At 48.3% G+C, this 16,702-nt stretch overlaps 1 protein-coding gene across 3 annotated transcripts; it reads right to left on the bottom strand.

Moving 5' to 3' along the window:
• Positions 1-2,100: 2,100 nt before the first annotated feature.
• Positions 2,101-16,336, bottom strand: Pdyn (prodynorphin). 3 transcript variants are annotated; one of them, XM_029470256.1, is made up of 5 exons: positions 15,938-16,336; positions 14,661-14,720; positions 13,036-13,129; positions 5,251-5,399; positions 2,101-4,169 (listed from the first exon to the last, which is right to left on the bottom strand). In XM_029470256.1, the coding sequence occupies exons 4-5, from the start codon at positions 5,380-5,382 to the stop codon at positions 3,555-3,557; spliced, it is 747 nt and encodes a 248-aa protein (XP_029326116.1). In that variant the 5' UTR covers positions 5,383-5,399; positions 13,036-13,129; positions 14,661-14,720; positions 15,938-16,336; the 3' UTR covers positions 2,101-3,554. The 3 variants fall into 3 exon arrangements, with proteins under 3 accessions (XP_029326116.1, XP_021012673.1, XP_029326120.1); XM_021157014.2 differs by lacking the exon at positions 13,036-13,129 and having other exon boundaries at positions 15,938-16,335; XM_029470260.1 differs by lacking the exons at positions 13,036-13,129; positions 14,661-14,720.
• Between the last annotated feature and the right edge of the window lie 366 nt (positions 16,337-16,702).

Here is a 16,702-nt window from a genome sequence, read left to right as displayed (position 1 = left end):
CATAGGATCCAAACGCTGCTGAAGAGGTGTAATAAAGCGTTGGCTAGGGCAACTGTGAAAATAATGCATAAAACAGAAACCTGCATTGGCAAGACCTGGAACTTTTGGAAGCCACCTAAAAAATATAAGGAGCCTTCACCACTGAAGAGAAGGAGCCTTTTGATAGGCAGTTCCTCAAGTCCTCAGAGAGCACCTTTTTCCAGTTCTACCTATGCCAACAGATTGCCTGTTGTAATCATAAGACATTTGTCGTAGTCATAAGACACTTGTTTGGAAGTGACAGAAAGGTCTTCCCTAAAGAACATTCCAGGCTGACGGATAGCAGGGTCAGGACCCAGTGGGTAAAAGTGATAGAGATGACACTCTGACCCACCAAAGTGGAGAGCAATGCTGAGAAGTGTCTGTCTACAAATGTGCTCAGGCAGATTTAAGTGTCTGCTTTGGACCTGGGTGTGGCTGGATGAAATGAGTTCAAAGCTCAGGTTCCTTCAGACTTCATTTCCTGTGACCACCAAGAAAGAAAGAGAAGGATTTCCTGGACATTTTTACTGTCCTCCAATTCTGCAGACCAATTATTTTCTTTATAGCAAGTACCACTATTTGTCCTTACTTGTTGATACTCTAACTTGTTGAAAAAGGAATATATATCATATATCATATTTGTTATACATTATATTGTATATTATATATTGCATGTTGAATATTATATATTATATATCCATCCTAAATATTCAGTAATTAATAAGCACCTAAGACAGTCTTACTGCTGCCATGCACTGCTAATATCTTAAGTATTTCAGTCCCAGAGCTATAGGGCTAAGCAGAGACAGAACGAGTCACGATTTACTGAGTTCTGAAATTTGTGCTCTGGCCAGCTTTGGTTGAATCTCTTTCCTTTTGCCTTGGGAAAAGCAAATGCCTGTAAATCTACCTTAAGAAAGAGTTGACACAGCTGTCTGGTTAGACATCAAAACCCTGTTTCCTAAAGCGATGATGTCCTAATGATTCCCAGCAATGCCCATGTCTACCCACATGCTTGAACTATAGTAAACACTTCCTATCGGTGGTCACGGGACCCAGAGAGTACCCTGAGGTGGTCGGAGAATTCAACACTGTTGCTCAAACTATAAAAACTGTAAGAAACTACAGATTTAAACAAAGCAGTTTGGTACATTGCCTGCTAGCAAAGTTATGAATAAGGCTGAGCCTTTAGAGTGCAGTTTCCAAAGCGGGATTTCTATGACACTGTAAGAACAGAGAGCATGTCCACGCCGTCTCCTGCACTTCCAGCACCTAGCAACAGGTCTTCCAGACACAGCAGGCTTTCGATTAGTACCTCATTAAATGAATAAAGAATGAGTGTCACACGCTTGGCCCTGTGCTTTCTGGGAAGTTACTCTAAGCAAAGGTCCCACTGGAGCCCACATTTACAGCCATTCAGACACATCCCACATAAGGACACCTTATATGCACCACTCAGTGATGGATGGCTGTTTAGCAGAGAACAGTATATGTTTGCCACTAACACAGTTACTCTTGTTAGGAACATCTGTGATTTGTCCCGGTTTCCCTGCACAGGAAATGGCCCCTGAGGCTGCAGTACCTCTCTCTGTTCTCCCTATTTTGTTGCCACATGCCCAACTTTGCCATTGTTCCTTAAGACCATATGGGGAAGGAAGCTCTCGTTTACTGAACCTACTAAGTGCTGGGAACTTTACATGTTTGATTTCATCTGATCCTCTCAGCCATACTACTAACACTGCCCTATTCATCTTTATTTTATAGAAATAAGAAGTAAGGTCCAGAGAGATCAGAGACTTGCCCAAAGTTACACAGACTCAATTTACAGATGTGAATCTGTAAAACACTTGCTTTCTGTTATTCCACACTGTATTTTCTATGACTAGAGGGGCTGGAGCTATGGCTTGGTGGTTGAGTGTTTGCCTATCACACATGAGGAACTAGGTTCAGTCCTCCAATACAGCTATACATGTGTGTGTGCTTGTGTAAGTATCTACATATCATATATGTATATATATATATATATACTTTTTCTGGAGACAACACGAATATATTCATGCAAACACAGCAAGCCATCCGCATAACTTTATTTATTATACCAGAGAAGCAGGAAACTACACAGACCTATTAAGGATCACATGTCCCAAGTAGGTTGGATAAATGTGATTTTTAAGCAGCACACAAGTCGCCGTAAAACAATCTACACATTTCAGAACACATGAAGGGCTCTACAGGCTGTGACCTGTGTGTGGAGAGGGACACTCAAGATATCTTATGCAAATATACAAATCCAGTCTGCTCCCTATCAAATATGCAAATCCAGTCTGCTTCCTCTCCTGTCCAGCCCCATCCCCTTAACTCATCATCTAACTATCTGCCTGGAGACGGGGAGGTCAAACCAAAGAGGACCTTGTTTGTCTCTGACTCTGGGTTACTTGAATCCAGCGAATCCACTTGATCCTGAACACTCAGTTGTCTTCTTCTCTCTCTGCTTTTATTTGGAGACAGAGAGAATGAGACTTGCTGTAGTGTTGAGGCGGGACAGTCTCTCCTTCAGCTACCACTTCTGGATCCCCTTCCCAGTGCCAGTGCATAAGCTGGGCCAAATGGCTCAGCCAAATGGCTCCGGCTCCCGCAGCCAACTCAACTACTGAAGAGCACAGCTGTGCCCAGCCGCATCAGCTCCACTCCGATGCAATTCCTCATGGGCTAGAAGTGTGATACTGATCGGTTTTAATGAGGGCTGTGGGAACTGGCCCAAATTCTGAATTTGTTGTACAGAACAAATTAGTTTGCTTTGCTCCCCCTTTATCACGTCAGCCTTCAGAAGGATGGCTTCTCATCATAAGCAAGGGGATTTCACCCTTGGGAAAGGCACCGCCCTAACCAGGGTCTAGGAGCTGGGTTTTTCCAGGAAACGTTTGAAACTATGAGGACTCTGGGTGTACAGACAATTAGCATGCTAGAGGCCCGGCCTCTCTAGGGTTATAATCCCTGTCCTTGAAAAGGCTTTTCATTTAGCCTATGGCCTCCAGGGTAGGGTGCATAAGAAGAGCCTCTGTGGCTGAGAATATAGTTAGGATCCTCATTTGCATGTATCTGGTTTTATGTTTCTACACTGCATGTCTCACGGTTCCCATGCAATACTACCAGGAAGTGCTCATTTTTCTTCCAACAGGAGCACACGTTCAGTGAAGTTTGGAAACCACAGACGAATAGGAATAAAGAACAAGTTTCTCTGGATTCTGGGATGGGCAAGGGTCACAGGGACAGAGCGGTTGCGCTGATGTCAAAAAGCCACTAGTAGTGGTAGTTTAGAGGTCTTGGGGTTTGAGCCGGACACTGGGCCTATTGGCAGGGGGTCTCCACTCTTCCCTGCCTGAAAACAAGCAGAACGGGGTGGGGTGCGCTTAGATGTTCTCATGGGAGTGCTGAATGGAGCAAGCAGAGGAACAAGCACAGGAGGATGAAGCAGGGGGCTCTAATACAAGGAAGGGGGCAGACCCAACTCCATGGAGGAGAAGTGTTATGCATCAAACATCTAAATCTTCAGAATAGGTATTGGGGTTCTCCTGGGACCGCGTCACCACCTTGAACTGACGCCTCAGGAAACCACCATAGCGCTTCTGGTTGTCCCACTTCAGCTTGGGGCGAATGCGCCGCAGGAAGCCCCCATAGCGTTTGTACAGGTCCTCATGCCCTACCTGATCCCCATCCTGGCCCCCGTCCTCATCCCCGGCCATCTCGGAACTCCTCTTGGGGTATTTGCGCAAAAAGCCGCCATAGCGTTTGGCCTGTTTTCTCAAGTCTTCCTCATTAAAATGGAGCGTGCCCGCCTGTGCGGCTTCATCATTCATCCGGTCAGCACCCGCCAGCTCAGATTCTTTTCCATTGCCAAAGCTGCTGGAGAGACCCCTGAACTTTTCCTCTGGGACGCTGGTAAGGAGTTGGCTTTTCTCCAGCTCCTTCAGGACGGGTTCCAAGAGCTTGGCTAGTGCACTGTAGCCTTCTTCCAAAGCAACCTCATCTTCCAAGCCATGCTTGCCACGGAGCCCAGAGACAGTCAGGGTGAGAAAAGATGAGAAGCCCCGGCATGTCTCCCACTCCTCTGAGGGCGGCACCAGGTCCTGGCACTCCAGGGAGCAAATCTGAAAGGATGCAAGAGCTTCGTCATGTGAGAAATGAGAAATTAGACTTACAGAGCCTAGGCAGCTATCCCAAAGGCGCAGAGACACGGGTGGCAAGGCCAAAAGTAGAAACAAGATCTTCCGATTGCCCCGCGCATACTCTTTTGCCCTTTCAAAGGGCCTAGTTGCTCTACCGACCTCTATCAGGGATGGAGGGGACTACTAACACTTTAGAGACTGAAAGCTTATCAGAAGAGCAGAAAGAATGTGCTTGGGGGATGGAAGGGCTCAGCCTCTATGTCATAGTTCTGTATTCAATCGCCTCCATGACTCTAATGATGCTGACAGTGATGAGGAACACCAGTGATGAGCTTGAATTCTGAAGGTCTGACCTGGGGTCCCCAAGCTTAGCCACATTGCTTTCCTAAGAGTGAGCACGGACACACTGTGTGATGGACACACTGTGTGCAGCTCAGTGAACACAGACCAGTCAAGATATTAAACACTAATCATCATGATCTCAGGGAATCAACCCTCATTAGATGAGGAAAATGAGACTCAGGAGAGAGTTCCAGAGTAAGGGAGCAAGAAAGGGCCAGAACCCGAGCCTGAGTGTTGTCCACCACAGTCAGCCAACAAACACTACTGCTGGGTGAGGTGTGGGAGAAAGCATGAGTCAAAATAACATCAGCCAGGCAGGAGAAAAGGCCCAGGCCCAAGAGAGCCCCAGCCCGACAAGGCAGATTCTGAGAGTGTCATGGTGATAGCTTCTGCCAGGAGACTGAATTTGGAGGTGCCTATCAGCCAGGAAAGGAAGCTTTGGAATGTGTACCCAGTGCTTCAGATGGCAGAGCGAGCACACCATGGTCTACACCCCGTTGCCAGGCAGTAGGCTGCCTGGAGACATGGCCTCTGTGCAGGTCTTGGGGAGCCATGGTAATGAAATCTAGAATGCAGTGGGAAGTAGACAACCTCAGACCTCGGTACCCGGCTGTCTACTCCATGCACTGCGGCAGAGGCACAGCTGCCCAGATATGCAACCGCCCCTCTCTGGGCTCCACACACAAATAGAATAACATGGAGAAACCTTGCTGAGACCTACCAGGGGGTTGATGGGACGGGGCCCATCCTGAGTCCTCACTGCACACAGGGAGCACAGGGACAGGCAGTCCGCCATAACATTAGAGGGCATCACAAGGAGGCAAGCTGCCAGCATCAGCCTGGACCACGCCATTCTGTCTCACTCGTTTGCTGGAGAGAGAGAAGGACAAGATGGTGAAGTGTGTCTGAAGCAGACAAGGCCATCTCTTACTCCTGTGTGACGTAAGAGCAGCACGAAGCAGGCATTCTCCTTCCCACCCTGTCGTCAAGGACACAGAAGCTGGGGAGGGAACCTGGGAGTCAAGGCCAAGGACTCAGGAAGGGTTGAGAGCTGAGTAATCACTGCTTCCTGGGATCTTCTCTCTGTAGACAATCCACGTACTAACTCTGCAAGGCAGGCTATGCTATATAGTCTTCACCTGACAGGTGGAGAAACTGAGGCATGGGAAAATGGTTCCGCACAGCTAGGAAGCCAGTAAGTCAGGGATTGATCTGGTCTGTCCACCTTCAAGTCACACTGTGACGACCACCAACCTCCAGGACTGTCCCTATGTGCTGAGTCCCCAGGCTATACGCTGGACATAGAAGCAAGGGCTGTCCTGTTGACATGCACCTCTGCTCTTTCTGTTCTTCCCAAGGTCTTTGGAACTCTCCTTTTTTACTTCAGCATTGCCCTTCATTCTGACAACTGCTTCACTTTCACCCCTCTCCATGCTGGCCTCCCTCCTTGGCTTCCCTCATTATTTCATGAACTATCCCCCTCGGCACATTAATTCTGAGATGGCGCCCATTAGGTAGAGTGAGGCTTCCCCCTCTGCCTCACTGTCACACATCCCACCAGTCTGGCCCCCTCTCTAACCCCAACCTCAGACCTGAGATCTACTTTCATGGCTGTGCCAGGCTCTGCCTCACCTCCTGGTCTTGCTCATGCTCTTTCCTCTTCGTGGAGAACCTTTCCTGTCTTCTTGTTACTTGTCTTTCCTTGATTAGGCTTCACCTGTCAGCAACAGGTACCTCTTCCATCACAATGGTGCACGCCCTAACTAGTTGTGTGAGCGCTTTGCCCCTTGATACATGCACACACACACACACACTCATGCATACACGCACACAAACTCTCTGAACACAGACTATCCCTTGCCCTCTCCGAAGTACTTGTTTGTGGGCCTCAGATTTAGCCTGTTCCTGCCTCAGGACCCTCGTGCATTCTCTTCCTCTGTCTGGAATCCTGGACCTCAGGTTTTCACAAGACTTCCTTTCTTGCATTAAATAAAATAAATGTCACAGGCTCCCACCAGCTGAGGTATCTGCCTTTATCATTTCCCCAACTAGAACATTAGCTCTCAAAGGCATAGAACTTAGCTGACTTAAATTCTTGTCCTAGCATTTAAAACTCCAGCCAGCACATAGTAGGCCCTTTGCAAATGCTTAGCAGACGAGCTGATGGTTCATTAAAAAAAAAAGAGTCTATTAAAAGTTGTCCTTTACTAAGCCACCAACCAAGGAGTACACATGGCTCCAGCTGCATATGTAACAGAGAATGGCATCAATGGGAGGAGAGGTCCTTGGTCCTATGAAGGCTTGATAGATGCCTCAGTGTAGGGGAATCGAGGGTGGGGAGGTGGGAATGGGTGGGTGGGTGGAGGAACACCCTCATAGAAGTAGGGTGAGGGAGGATGGGATAGGGGTTTCCGGAAGGGGGGGAAGCTGGGAAAGGGGATAACATTTTGAAATGTAAATAAAGGAAGTATCCAATAAAAAAGAAAAACAAAAAGTTGTCCCTTTTAAGGGGGTGAATATGGGAGGGGCTGGAGGGAGATGACATGAAAAGGACTTGAAGGGGGGAGGAAAACCAAAAAATGATGCGACTATATTGCAATTAAAGCAAAACGTTAACTTTGTCCCTTTCATAGTCAAGTTTTTTTTTTTTTTTGGTTTTTCGAGACAGGGTTTCTCTGTATAGCCCTGGCTGTCCTGGAACTCACTTTGTAGACCAGGCTGGCCTCGAACTCAGAAATCCGCCTGCCTCTGCCTCCCAAGTGCTGGGATTAAAGGCGTGCGCCACCACCGCCCGGCCATAGTCAAGTTTTAAAAAGGTTTTTATTTTATTTTTAATTATATGTCTATGTGTGGTGGTGGGGGGTGTAGGATACATGCTATAATGTCAGGTGCTCTTGGAGGCCAGCAGAAGGAGCCCTGCACCCCCCAGAGTTAGAGTGACAGGCAGTTGTGAGGTGGCTGACATGGGCCCTGGGAACCAAGCGTGGGTTCACTCTTAACAACTGAAGCATCACTCCTGTCTCATCGGACAACTCGTTAGAAGTCAAATCACTGTGTGTTCTTCTTACAAGTGGAGCTGTGATGCCCCAGGGACTCATGGGCAGCCACCTGGGGCGTTACTCTCTTCCCACCTAGACATCCTGATCTACTGCCTCCAAGATAAGAAACAGTGTCCATCTTCCCTCCAGGTTCTGCGGAAGTGCTCTGTTTCTTCTGATGTTCAGGGGCTCCAAAGATCCCAGCCATGAGCCAAAACCCTGGATTACCCCAGGACAAGTATCCTCTCTTAAGGTACACGGTCAGCTTCAGTTGCCGCTATTGAGATTCCTCCATTCTAAGCCCCTACAGGGGTGCTGGTACTGCAGAGAGCTGCCCACATCCTGCCCTGAGCAGTGAATGAAGCTGGGGTGCGGGCCCACTCTCCACCTTATAATTGCAGTTTGTAGAACAGGTTTGAGTCAGCAGCAGCTAAATCTTCTATGAGTCCCAGCAACAATCCACAGAGCACCGACCCTACCCCAGGCTTAGTCTACCCACCAGCTCAGGCCAGAAGCAGGCCCATGTGCTTCTCCCAGACTGGGCTCAACTGCTGCTGGCACAGGGAAGCTCGGAGTGGAAAAACACAGAACTGTGGGTGTCTCTGTGACCCTTGGGTTTCTCCTGCGTTCTATCAGTAGAGCAAAACCAAAGGTCCGGGCAGGTGAATGCACCATTTCCATGCAGACAAAATATATGGCTCTTTTTTTTCCTCTGATGCTGATCAAAGCAGGTCTGGTCTGTTATAAGATTTGAGCAACCTGTTGGGAGACTTTCCATACCAGTGAGCTCTATAATAGACCCAATTTCAATTTCTCTGTACAAAACTGGTGCCAGCATCTTAGCTTCTGTGTGATGATATAGGTGATGAAGTAGCTAAGTACCTGCCATTCTGAGCAGCCTCTTGAACTAACCACATACACAGCAGCTTAAGGCATGAGTGCCATTACCGTGCCTGCTTTACAGACTCCCCCGGGGCCAAGGGAGATTGGCACTTAGACAGTCTACTGCAGACCGTGCCTTCTTGTCCACTGATGACTTCCCAGACCGTTCCATCTCCTTGCCCCACCCTGCAACCTTCAGCCTCTGCCGGGTTTTGGAGCAGATCCAAGCATATCCCCCTAGACACAATCTGCACAGTAGCCAGAGCACTCTCCTGACACTCCCCTCTGACTGTGCTGCTACCCAGCTCTGTGCCAGCCCTTCAGGCTCTGAAATGCCTTCCAAAGATCTGACTCTTCTGGCTGTACTCAGCATCTCTCCCAACACAAAGAGCCTGTGTTTGTGAAGTGCACATTGCGCATGTCTGTGCTCCACCCTGTACACAGTCCTCAAGACAACCCCATAAGGCTGAAACCAAGATTATTCCTGTAGTGGAGAGAACGTGGAGGTGCAAAGAGATTTGTTCACAGCATCCTAGCAAGTACACAGAACACTGCATCCTGATATGAGCTCGGCCTGACCTGGGCTCATCTAAGCCACTTTAATTCCATAGCCAAGGACACATGCTATACAACCAACCCTTGCATACAGAGTTCCCTCTGCCTCGAACTGCTGTCACCCACTCCCACTACCTTTTGACCTGACTAACTCTCACACACTCTTTAGAATTCAGCCTCAGGTCTCACAACCAAGAAGTCTGTCTGGGCGTGTGATCCCTCCCTGGATCTCCTGCAGCCACCCATGCTAGCCCCAGCAGAGAATTATATCTGACCATCTGAGTCTAACACGAGAGGCGATTTTGTAAATACAAAGCTCTTGCCTATGCGCGTGTGGGGTATATTTGACCATGAGAAGCAGGCCACATTGAGAAAACTATGTAAAGGAGACACTGGAGTACTAAGTGCCAGGAAGGGGGCAGAGGTCAGGTTGTGCCAGCCTCATGGGCCTAGCTATAGTTTTCATTTGTTCGAAATGCCATGAGAAGACCAACTTGTATGATTTGATGCATGGATGGGTTGATGCGTGCAGTAATGGATGGATGGAAGGATAGATGGATGGGTAGATGGATGGATAGATGGATGGATGAGTAGCTGAACAGATGAATGGATCATCTCCCAGAATGTCATCCAGGATTCAGATGAGACGAGGAGATCCATGCAAGTTTGATGTGTGAATAAACGGACATTTTAAAACTGGGAGATTTTTAAATTAAAAGAAACAAACAGTCTAAAGTCTCTGAGACAACATACACACACACACACACACACAGAGAGAGAGAGAGAGAGAGAGAGAGAGAGAGAGAGAGAGAGAGAGAGAGAGAGAGAGAGAGACTGGCCCCCCACTGTTCCTGCTGAGCACTTAACAGACATTTGTATCTGCCACCCTTGGATGGCCAACTCAAACAATTTGGAGAAGCAGCTTGGGGCAGGGAAGGGGGTTCAGTGATTCTGAGAAAGGCGAGGCCCAATCCTGCTGGGCCTGGCTGCAGGGCCCTGAGCTTGTTTAGTGAGGAGAGTGCAGATTCCAGCTGGCAACTTAACCACCTCTTGGGGAAAACCGACCTTGCTAGGTATCGGCTTTCTCCAGTATACAGAGGGGATGGTATCAAAGAGTGTGAGGGTTGCTTTAGGCACTCTAACTAAGCCTATGCCTGGCACACACTAGGCGCTCTAAGCCTATGCCTGGCACACACTAGACACTCTAAGCCATGCCTGGCACACAGTAGGCACTTTAAATAAGAAAATATGAAGGCGGCAGTCTGGTCTTATGTGGGCTACAAAGGAAAGGAAGAGAGTCAAAAGGACACAGAACCAACACATGATGGATACATTCTCTGCCCTGCGTGGGGCTTACTACCTGGGAGGGGAGCTGGTACCCCTCATAAGCATACCAATCCTGTAACAATCGCTGCTTCTCAGGAGCTACAATGTACCAAGCTTATGCAGATTTGCTCAGAATTCCTAGAGTTAAATGATTTTTGGAGAAGGGAAGTTGCTCCTCTGAATTCTCTTGACTTGTGAATAGACGACCCAGCTTATCAGCTCCGTCCCTGAGGGTGAATGTGTCTTTACACGCTGGCCTTGAGACAACCCCCATCTGATTTCCTCCTTCCTGTGAACACACACTCCTGAAAAGAAGCTGTATTTACAGACTGATTAACTGATGAGAAGTTCTGCACTGTGGAGAGACTGGATTGTTAACGGTACGAAAGCTAGTTTTCTTATCTTCAGCTCCCAGAACAACCATCCATTGCCCACCTCTGTGTCAGAGCTAATATCCTGTGACTAATAGATTAAAAAAAAAAAAACCCTCAGAATCTATTGTCTTAGCAGACACACTGGTTTCCAACCCAAAAGCTAAGAATGTCATCAGATAGCATCTTGGGCCTCCGAAAAGCTTCCCCTATCTTCCTGTACCTGCCTCTCTGATGTACACACCAGTGTATCTCAAACTTGCCTTGATTTCTGAATTTCTTTGTTCCATAAAATGATAAAACTTCATGAAACTGCTTCCATATCAGAACGTGGATTTTCCATCTGTGTTCCCAGACCATGGTCACTTAAAATGGCTCCAGAATAAACTTTCTCTTATGCCCTTTAAGATGAAAGCTGTGGTTTTGTTTTGTTTTGTTTTGTTTTGACACCTTTAAAGGCTTTACAAATTGCTGAGCAAAGTTGGTGGCTCCAGAATCAGGGTGGGGCAGAGATTTCCACCTTTTCATTGGGAACTGTCCCTGAGGGACAGAACTGGGAAGTTGACCTGCTGTGAGCTGCCTCCATCTGTGGCAAACTGAGGAGAAAGCAGCTTTAACCTTGAATGGATTCAGAAATGGGAAGGCAAACATGAGGTTTGCTCAGCCAGGGGGAGGTAGGTTGGAGCCTTCCTAGATGAATCCACTTCACCTGGCACTTCACAAAATGCGTCCTTGGCCATACTCAAGACACGCATAAGAGCACTGTGGGGAAAGACAGTGGAGGAAAGAGGTTTGATCATCCTAACAATCAGAAATGGGTAATCGGGACATATCCTACTCCATAATCACATGGCCCAAATGTTTTCTTCCCATTCACAGATTCTGTGGGTTTCTATGGATTCCATTTATCTGGAGAACCCTGGCCCCACTGACAGCTGTCCACAAGTGTGTACATGCCACAGAGCATCCTTGACTTCTGAAACAAGGTCTCCGACATCCACAAAGCCAAAATTGTTACTGTCTGACCCTTCACCAAGAAAGTATGCTGAGCCTGTTTCATTCGACTGACACAAGTCTGATAGCTTTCAGCTTATTTTTTTTATGTCTTCAGACATGCAGACATATTATCTAATAATATCTAATAACAATCTCCTGACAGGAGGCCAGGTGGGCTGACTGCAGTAGAGGCAGGTTGCATCCTGCACCCCAGCAAGTTCAAAGCCATTGCTGGTGGCAGAATCCATTAAGGAAAAGGGTCATCACCTGAAACTTTAATATTCTCTGTGCGGTCAAACCATGGGCTTCTCAGACAGCCCCCAGCTCCCTCGCTCCTTGAGCCTCTGGACAGTGTCTGTTAAAGGACCAGCGCACAGTAGGAACTGTTTTCCCTCTTGATCCAGAGTTCCTTGAAAGAGTTGGGTTTGTTTTGATTTGATTTTGCCCCCTCTCCTGCTCAGAGGCATCTCTACTGTAGTCAGCCAGGGCTCCAGAGGCAGCAAGCATTTTTATTTGAAAAGCCAGGGCTGAATAATAATGGCGTGATTTAGCATCACAATTATCCCTGGGAGCCACGTCTGCATACGATTATTCCTATTTGGAGGAAGAGGAAATGGGAAAAGGTAAGAATGAAGTCACTTGCTTAAGGTCACACAATGAGTCAGGAGGACGCAGCTCTCACACCCTCCTTGACACACACCACTGTGTCTGTGACCCTCCAGTGACAACCACCCTAGAATCTATCAAAGACTGCGCCACTGTTCTGTGCCAGGCAGAATGTCTCCAGATGGCTCCTCAAGAGGCTATCAGTAAAGGCTTAGGCTCAAGGGGAAAATTGTGGGCTGAGAGAAACAGCGCCCCTAGTGGCAAGGCTGGAATTCACAGTATCTCCCACCTGACAGCCAAAAATGCTTTACATCTTTTATGTGAATTACCTCCACCAGCCAGCTGGGCAATATCAGCCCCACTTAGATGGGAATACAGTGGCTCAGAAAGATAGGAACTAGGCACAGAGTTGATCTGCCGACTACACAGACTGACCGGAGGTGTAAGGGCACATGGCATGTCCTGCAGGCTATCCCCAAGACTTCCACGCACCCCTGAAAATAAAACAATTTCAGGACTTTTCACTTTACTGGAAAACAGCAAGTTCGTTTTGGTGGGTTCCCAAGGGGCTGGCGAAGGAAGGCTCTGAAACCTGGAAGCGCTCCTTGTTGAGATATGATCACGAATAGAACACAGGCCATAAGTTTGCAGTTTGGCTTGGGTCCTGAGCAGAAAATGAGCCAATCTATTGTTCAGCAAGCATCAAAGCATGGACATAGGAGCAGGTCTTACCCAAAGGTCATTACATTTGCTGTGCAGAGAGTCTGACAGAAGCAAAATCCCGTTGTCTCGGCCGCCATAGTCAGGGTCTCAGTGATAGCATTAGCTGCAGTTTTAAAGGAATGTTTCTCATGTAGGATTTGTAAGGAATCCCTTCCCTTATTGTCATTTGAACAGTTGTAGGATAAGGAGAATAGCAAAAGGAAAATGAGAGGGCAGGGAGAGAGATGAACAGTCAGAAGAAAGGGACAAGGGGCGGGGGGAGGGGGAGTGCAGAGGCAGTGTGGATGCTGGGCAAGTGGGTGAATGGGAAAGAAAAGGGAGGGGCAAAGAAGACGGAGGCAATGCCAATGTGGTGTCCTGCTCCCTCCCCATACTGCCCCTTGAGCTACATAATAACTGCTCGGTAAACCTTTCTCAAGTTAAATAGAATAAGACTGGGGGCAAAGGCAGTTGAAACCGCTGCAGACACATTACTCTCCAGCAAGTGTGTCTGCAGCTGTGGTTAAGCATCCTGGCCAGTGGGCATCTGGGGGTAGGGTGAGGGGGAAACTCCTGAGCAGGTCACTGGCCTCATAGATATGACCACTGAGCCCCTGTGGGAGTATGGAGTGGGATCCAGGCTGAGCTGCAAAGGACTCAGTTGATGCTACAATCTCCCCCTAGTGTGGTCTGCTGTGTGTTGTCTTAGCACCTTTTCAGACCTCGTAAGATCTGCCAACCACTTATCAGCCAAGAGGAACAAACTGCTGAAGAGAGATCATCTGCTGACCACACCTTCTCAGAGACGCTCTGAATCCAAACCAGCAACTGCAGACCCCTCGGAGAATGAGGGAGAGATCTGATAAATGGAAAAGTTGTGTCAGGATAACTGGAGGTGGGGTGGGATGTCAGGGAGGAACGTCATTGTTCAGGGGTGGGTGGGGGTGGGGAGCAGCAGATGAAGCAATGGCGTCATCTGTAGGAGTGGGGAGAGAAACACTGGTCCCAGAAATATTTGACTTTTGTCAAGTTTCCCCGGAAGAGCACACAGCAGGATGGAATGGGATGACTGACGATGCCTTATAAGAGAGGGGAGGGCTTCATTTTGAAGCCAGCCATTTTGAGTCATCAGAGAGGTAGCCATAATAGCATTTACTGAGTGCCTACCAAATGCCAGGCGCATACAGCCTCCCATGGGAGTCTTGTAGTGACATAGGGAAAGGACATTATTATTATCTTCATTATATTGGTGGGACCGAAAAAGGAAAAGCAATCGTTACAAAGTTACATGCAACAAATAATGGACGACCATTGGGTTTGAACTCAGCACAGGCTCAGGGGGGGTCACACACACTTAGGCAATACATGGAAAATTCTTGAGGTAAAGCTCCGGAAGTCCTAAGAGTTATCACACCCTTCCATGTGTCTTCTCAAACAGCCCTGACCCAACCACTTGAGTTGCCTACAGTGTCAAAACAGTGGATCCTACCACACAGCATCCGTGTGGACCCATTGTGACACCACACTCCCATCTGCCAGCTACTCCTGGAGACAAGAGGAGTCACCTGCCGCCCATCACACTTAGCACAATGAGGACAAAGCAGTGGGCTCAGGATTATGTTAATACACACGCACACACAACACACATAACTCACCCTGCTGGGGCTGCTTCAAGAGCTCCCCCACGCAGATCTCAAAGCCTGGGGATGAATGACCTGCAAAAACAGAACAAAAGACAAAGTGGGGTGGTATGGGAGCACAGGTGAGGTGAGCAGAGGAGGAGGGTGAGCAGAGCGTAGGCGTGAAGCCCCCATGACTAGGAACAGAAAAGGACTGACATTCTGAGAGGTTTTGCAACAGATCTTGACAGCAACGCCTGTCAGGTTAGAAAGATATCAGTGTGTATTTCACCAACCCTTGGCAGAAGGGTGATAATGAAGGTTTGCTCTCTGTGGGAAGGTACTCGAAACCAGATCCAATAACCTAAAGAGCTCGGAGGCTTTATTAAGGAATACTTGTAAATCTTGAGAGGTTCTCAGAAAACACACACACACACACCCAGGGGAAAGGGACAAGACACAGAATTTACTGTTCAATCGTCGAGGTGACTACAGTCGCCTTCTCTGAAGCTCGCCAGCTTTTTGGTGATGTCAAACTTTGGGGTTCTACAACACTTTCTTTAAACATGAGCATTGCTATCAGAGAGCCGGTGACTTTCCTCAAAAGAGCCTCCTCCAGCCTAACTTAGCTGCCTCCAGCAGTAACGGGACTGTGATTTACAGGAAAGCAACAAGTCCTTTCAAAGTGAAATTGACATGGGAAGTCCCCCTCAGACTGGGTATCCAGCCGAGCTCCTGCTTTCCTTCTGAGTTCCCTTTCAACCAAACAACCCCAGACTTCATTCTGAGTGAAGTCAAAGGAAGCCACTCAAATCAGCACCTTGTCAGAGATTAAATGTGATTCAAAAAGAGTGAAAAAGGACGGCACTTATTTATGCATTGATGGTGCAGATCGGTACTTGGCAAATGCCGAGTCCTGAACCTCATTAACGTTCCCAACCTGTGTAAGCTAAGTCCAGTGAGAACGTTGACCTTTAAGATCACGCTAATTAGTGAAACCTCTCAGTCTTCCACTCAGGCTGCCACCTTCTCCTCAGATCCTGAAAACTAGTGTGGGTACTGCTGTGTGGGCAGAGCCGAAGCCCCGCTAGCACCTGTGGGCGCCAGGACTGTTCAGGGCATGGTTTCCAGAGGACAGGCAGCTCTTTGGACTCTCTGATCTTCTGTAAACTCACCTTGAAACTATGATTTCCTGTGCTGAGTAACCAGACCCAAACCTAACTTTCCCCAGTCCAAGCTCCCACCCTTACCCATGCATAGCATCAGGAGCACATGCATAAAGCCAGAGAGCCTGAGCGCCCTGCGGATCTTACCTGCTTACTGCTTTGTCCCTGGCAGGCTTCTGGCTGACCAGGTGGTGGGGTGGCCGATCCAAGATTCAGAAGGCACCCTGACTCTAGCTCAGAGAAGTGCCACAGAGGAAGCGATGAGGGCTACCAAATCCCCCTATGGCAGTTCTGGAGCCTTACTCCCCTTTTATAGATGAGAGTCTCCCCCTGTCGCTCAGCCCTCTCAGCGCTCGCTCACAGAGCACAGGCTGCCAGGAACCAATGGGGGAGTGGCAGAGCAGTCAGCACTCAGACCCCCGGGTCCTTCCACTCAACTCCCTGGACCCGAGTGAGACACAATAGCTGCTCCTGGTGATGCGGGTGTGGAGGAGGATGCTTTCGTGAAGCCCGGGGGTGGATTCTGGTGTAGCGCTGTTTGTCACTTTCAATGCGGCCACTTTTCAGCATCTCCAGGAGAGTGTCATAGGAAAACAGAGACAAAGGTGGGGGAAAGGCAGAGATAGGAGGAGACAGAGAGAGGCGCAGAGAGTCCAATAGAAAGGCAAAAAAAAAAAAAAAAAAAAAAAAGTTGAGAATCAGAGAATGGAAACAGAGAGAGGTGATGTCTGAAGCACAAGGAAGCCTAGGCAAAGTACGAGAAAAAGAGAAAGAGCCACAGCCACAGAGGCTATCAAAGAGCAGGAGAAAAAGAGGAACAGGGAGTCAGAGGAGGAGGAATGCCGGCACAAGAAACAAAGGCTGTCTTGGGAATCAAAGGATATGCTGAAGTGTCCAAAGCAGAGGTCTTGG

Source organism: Mus caroli, unplaced genomic scaffold (genome assembly GCF_978045245.1).
Source record: "Mus caroli unplaced genomic scaffold, Mus_caroli_1 scaffold_2, whole genome shotgun sequence".
Taxonomy (NCBI): Eukaryota; Metazoa; Chordata; class Mammalia; order Rodentia; family Muridae; genus Mus; species Mus caroli.
This window is presented reverse-complemented; position numbering and strand designations above follow the sequence as displayed.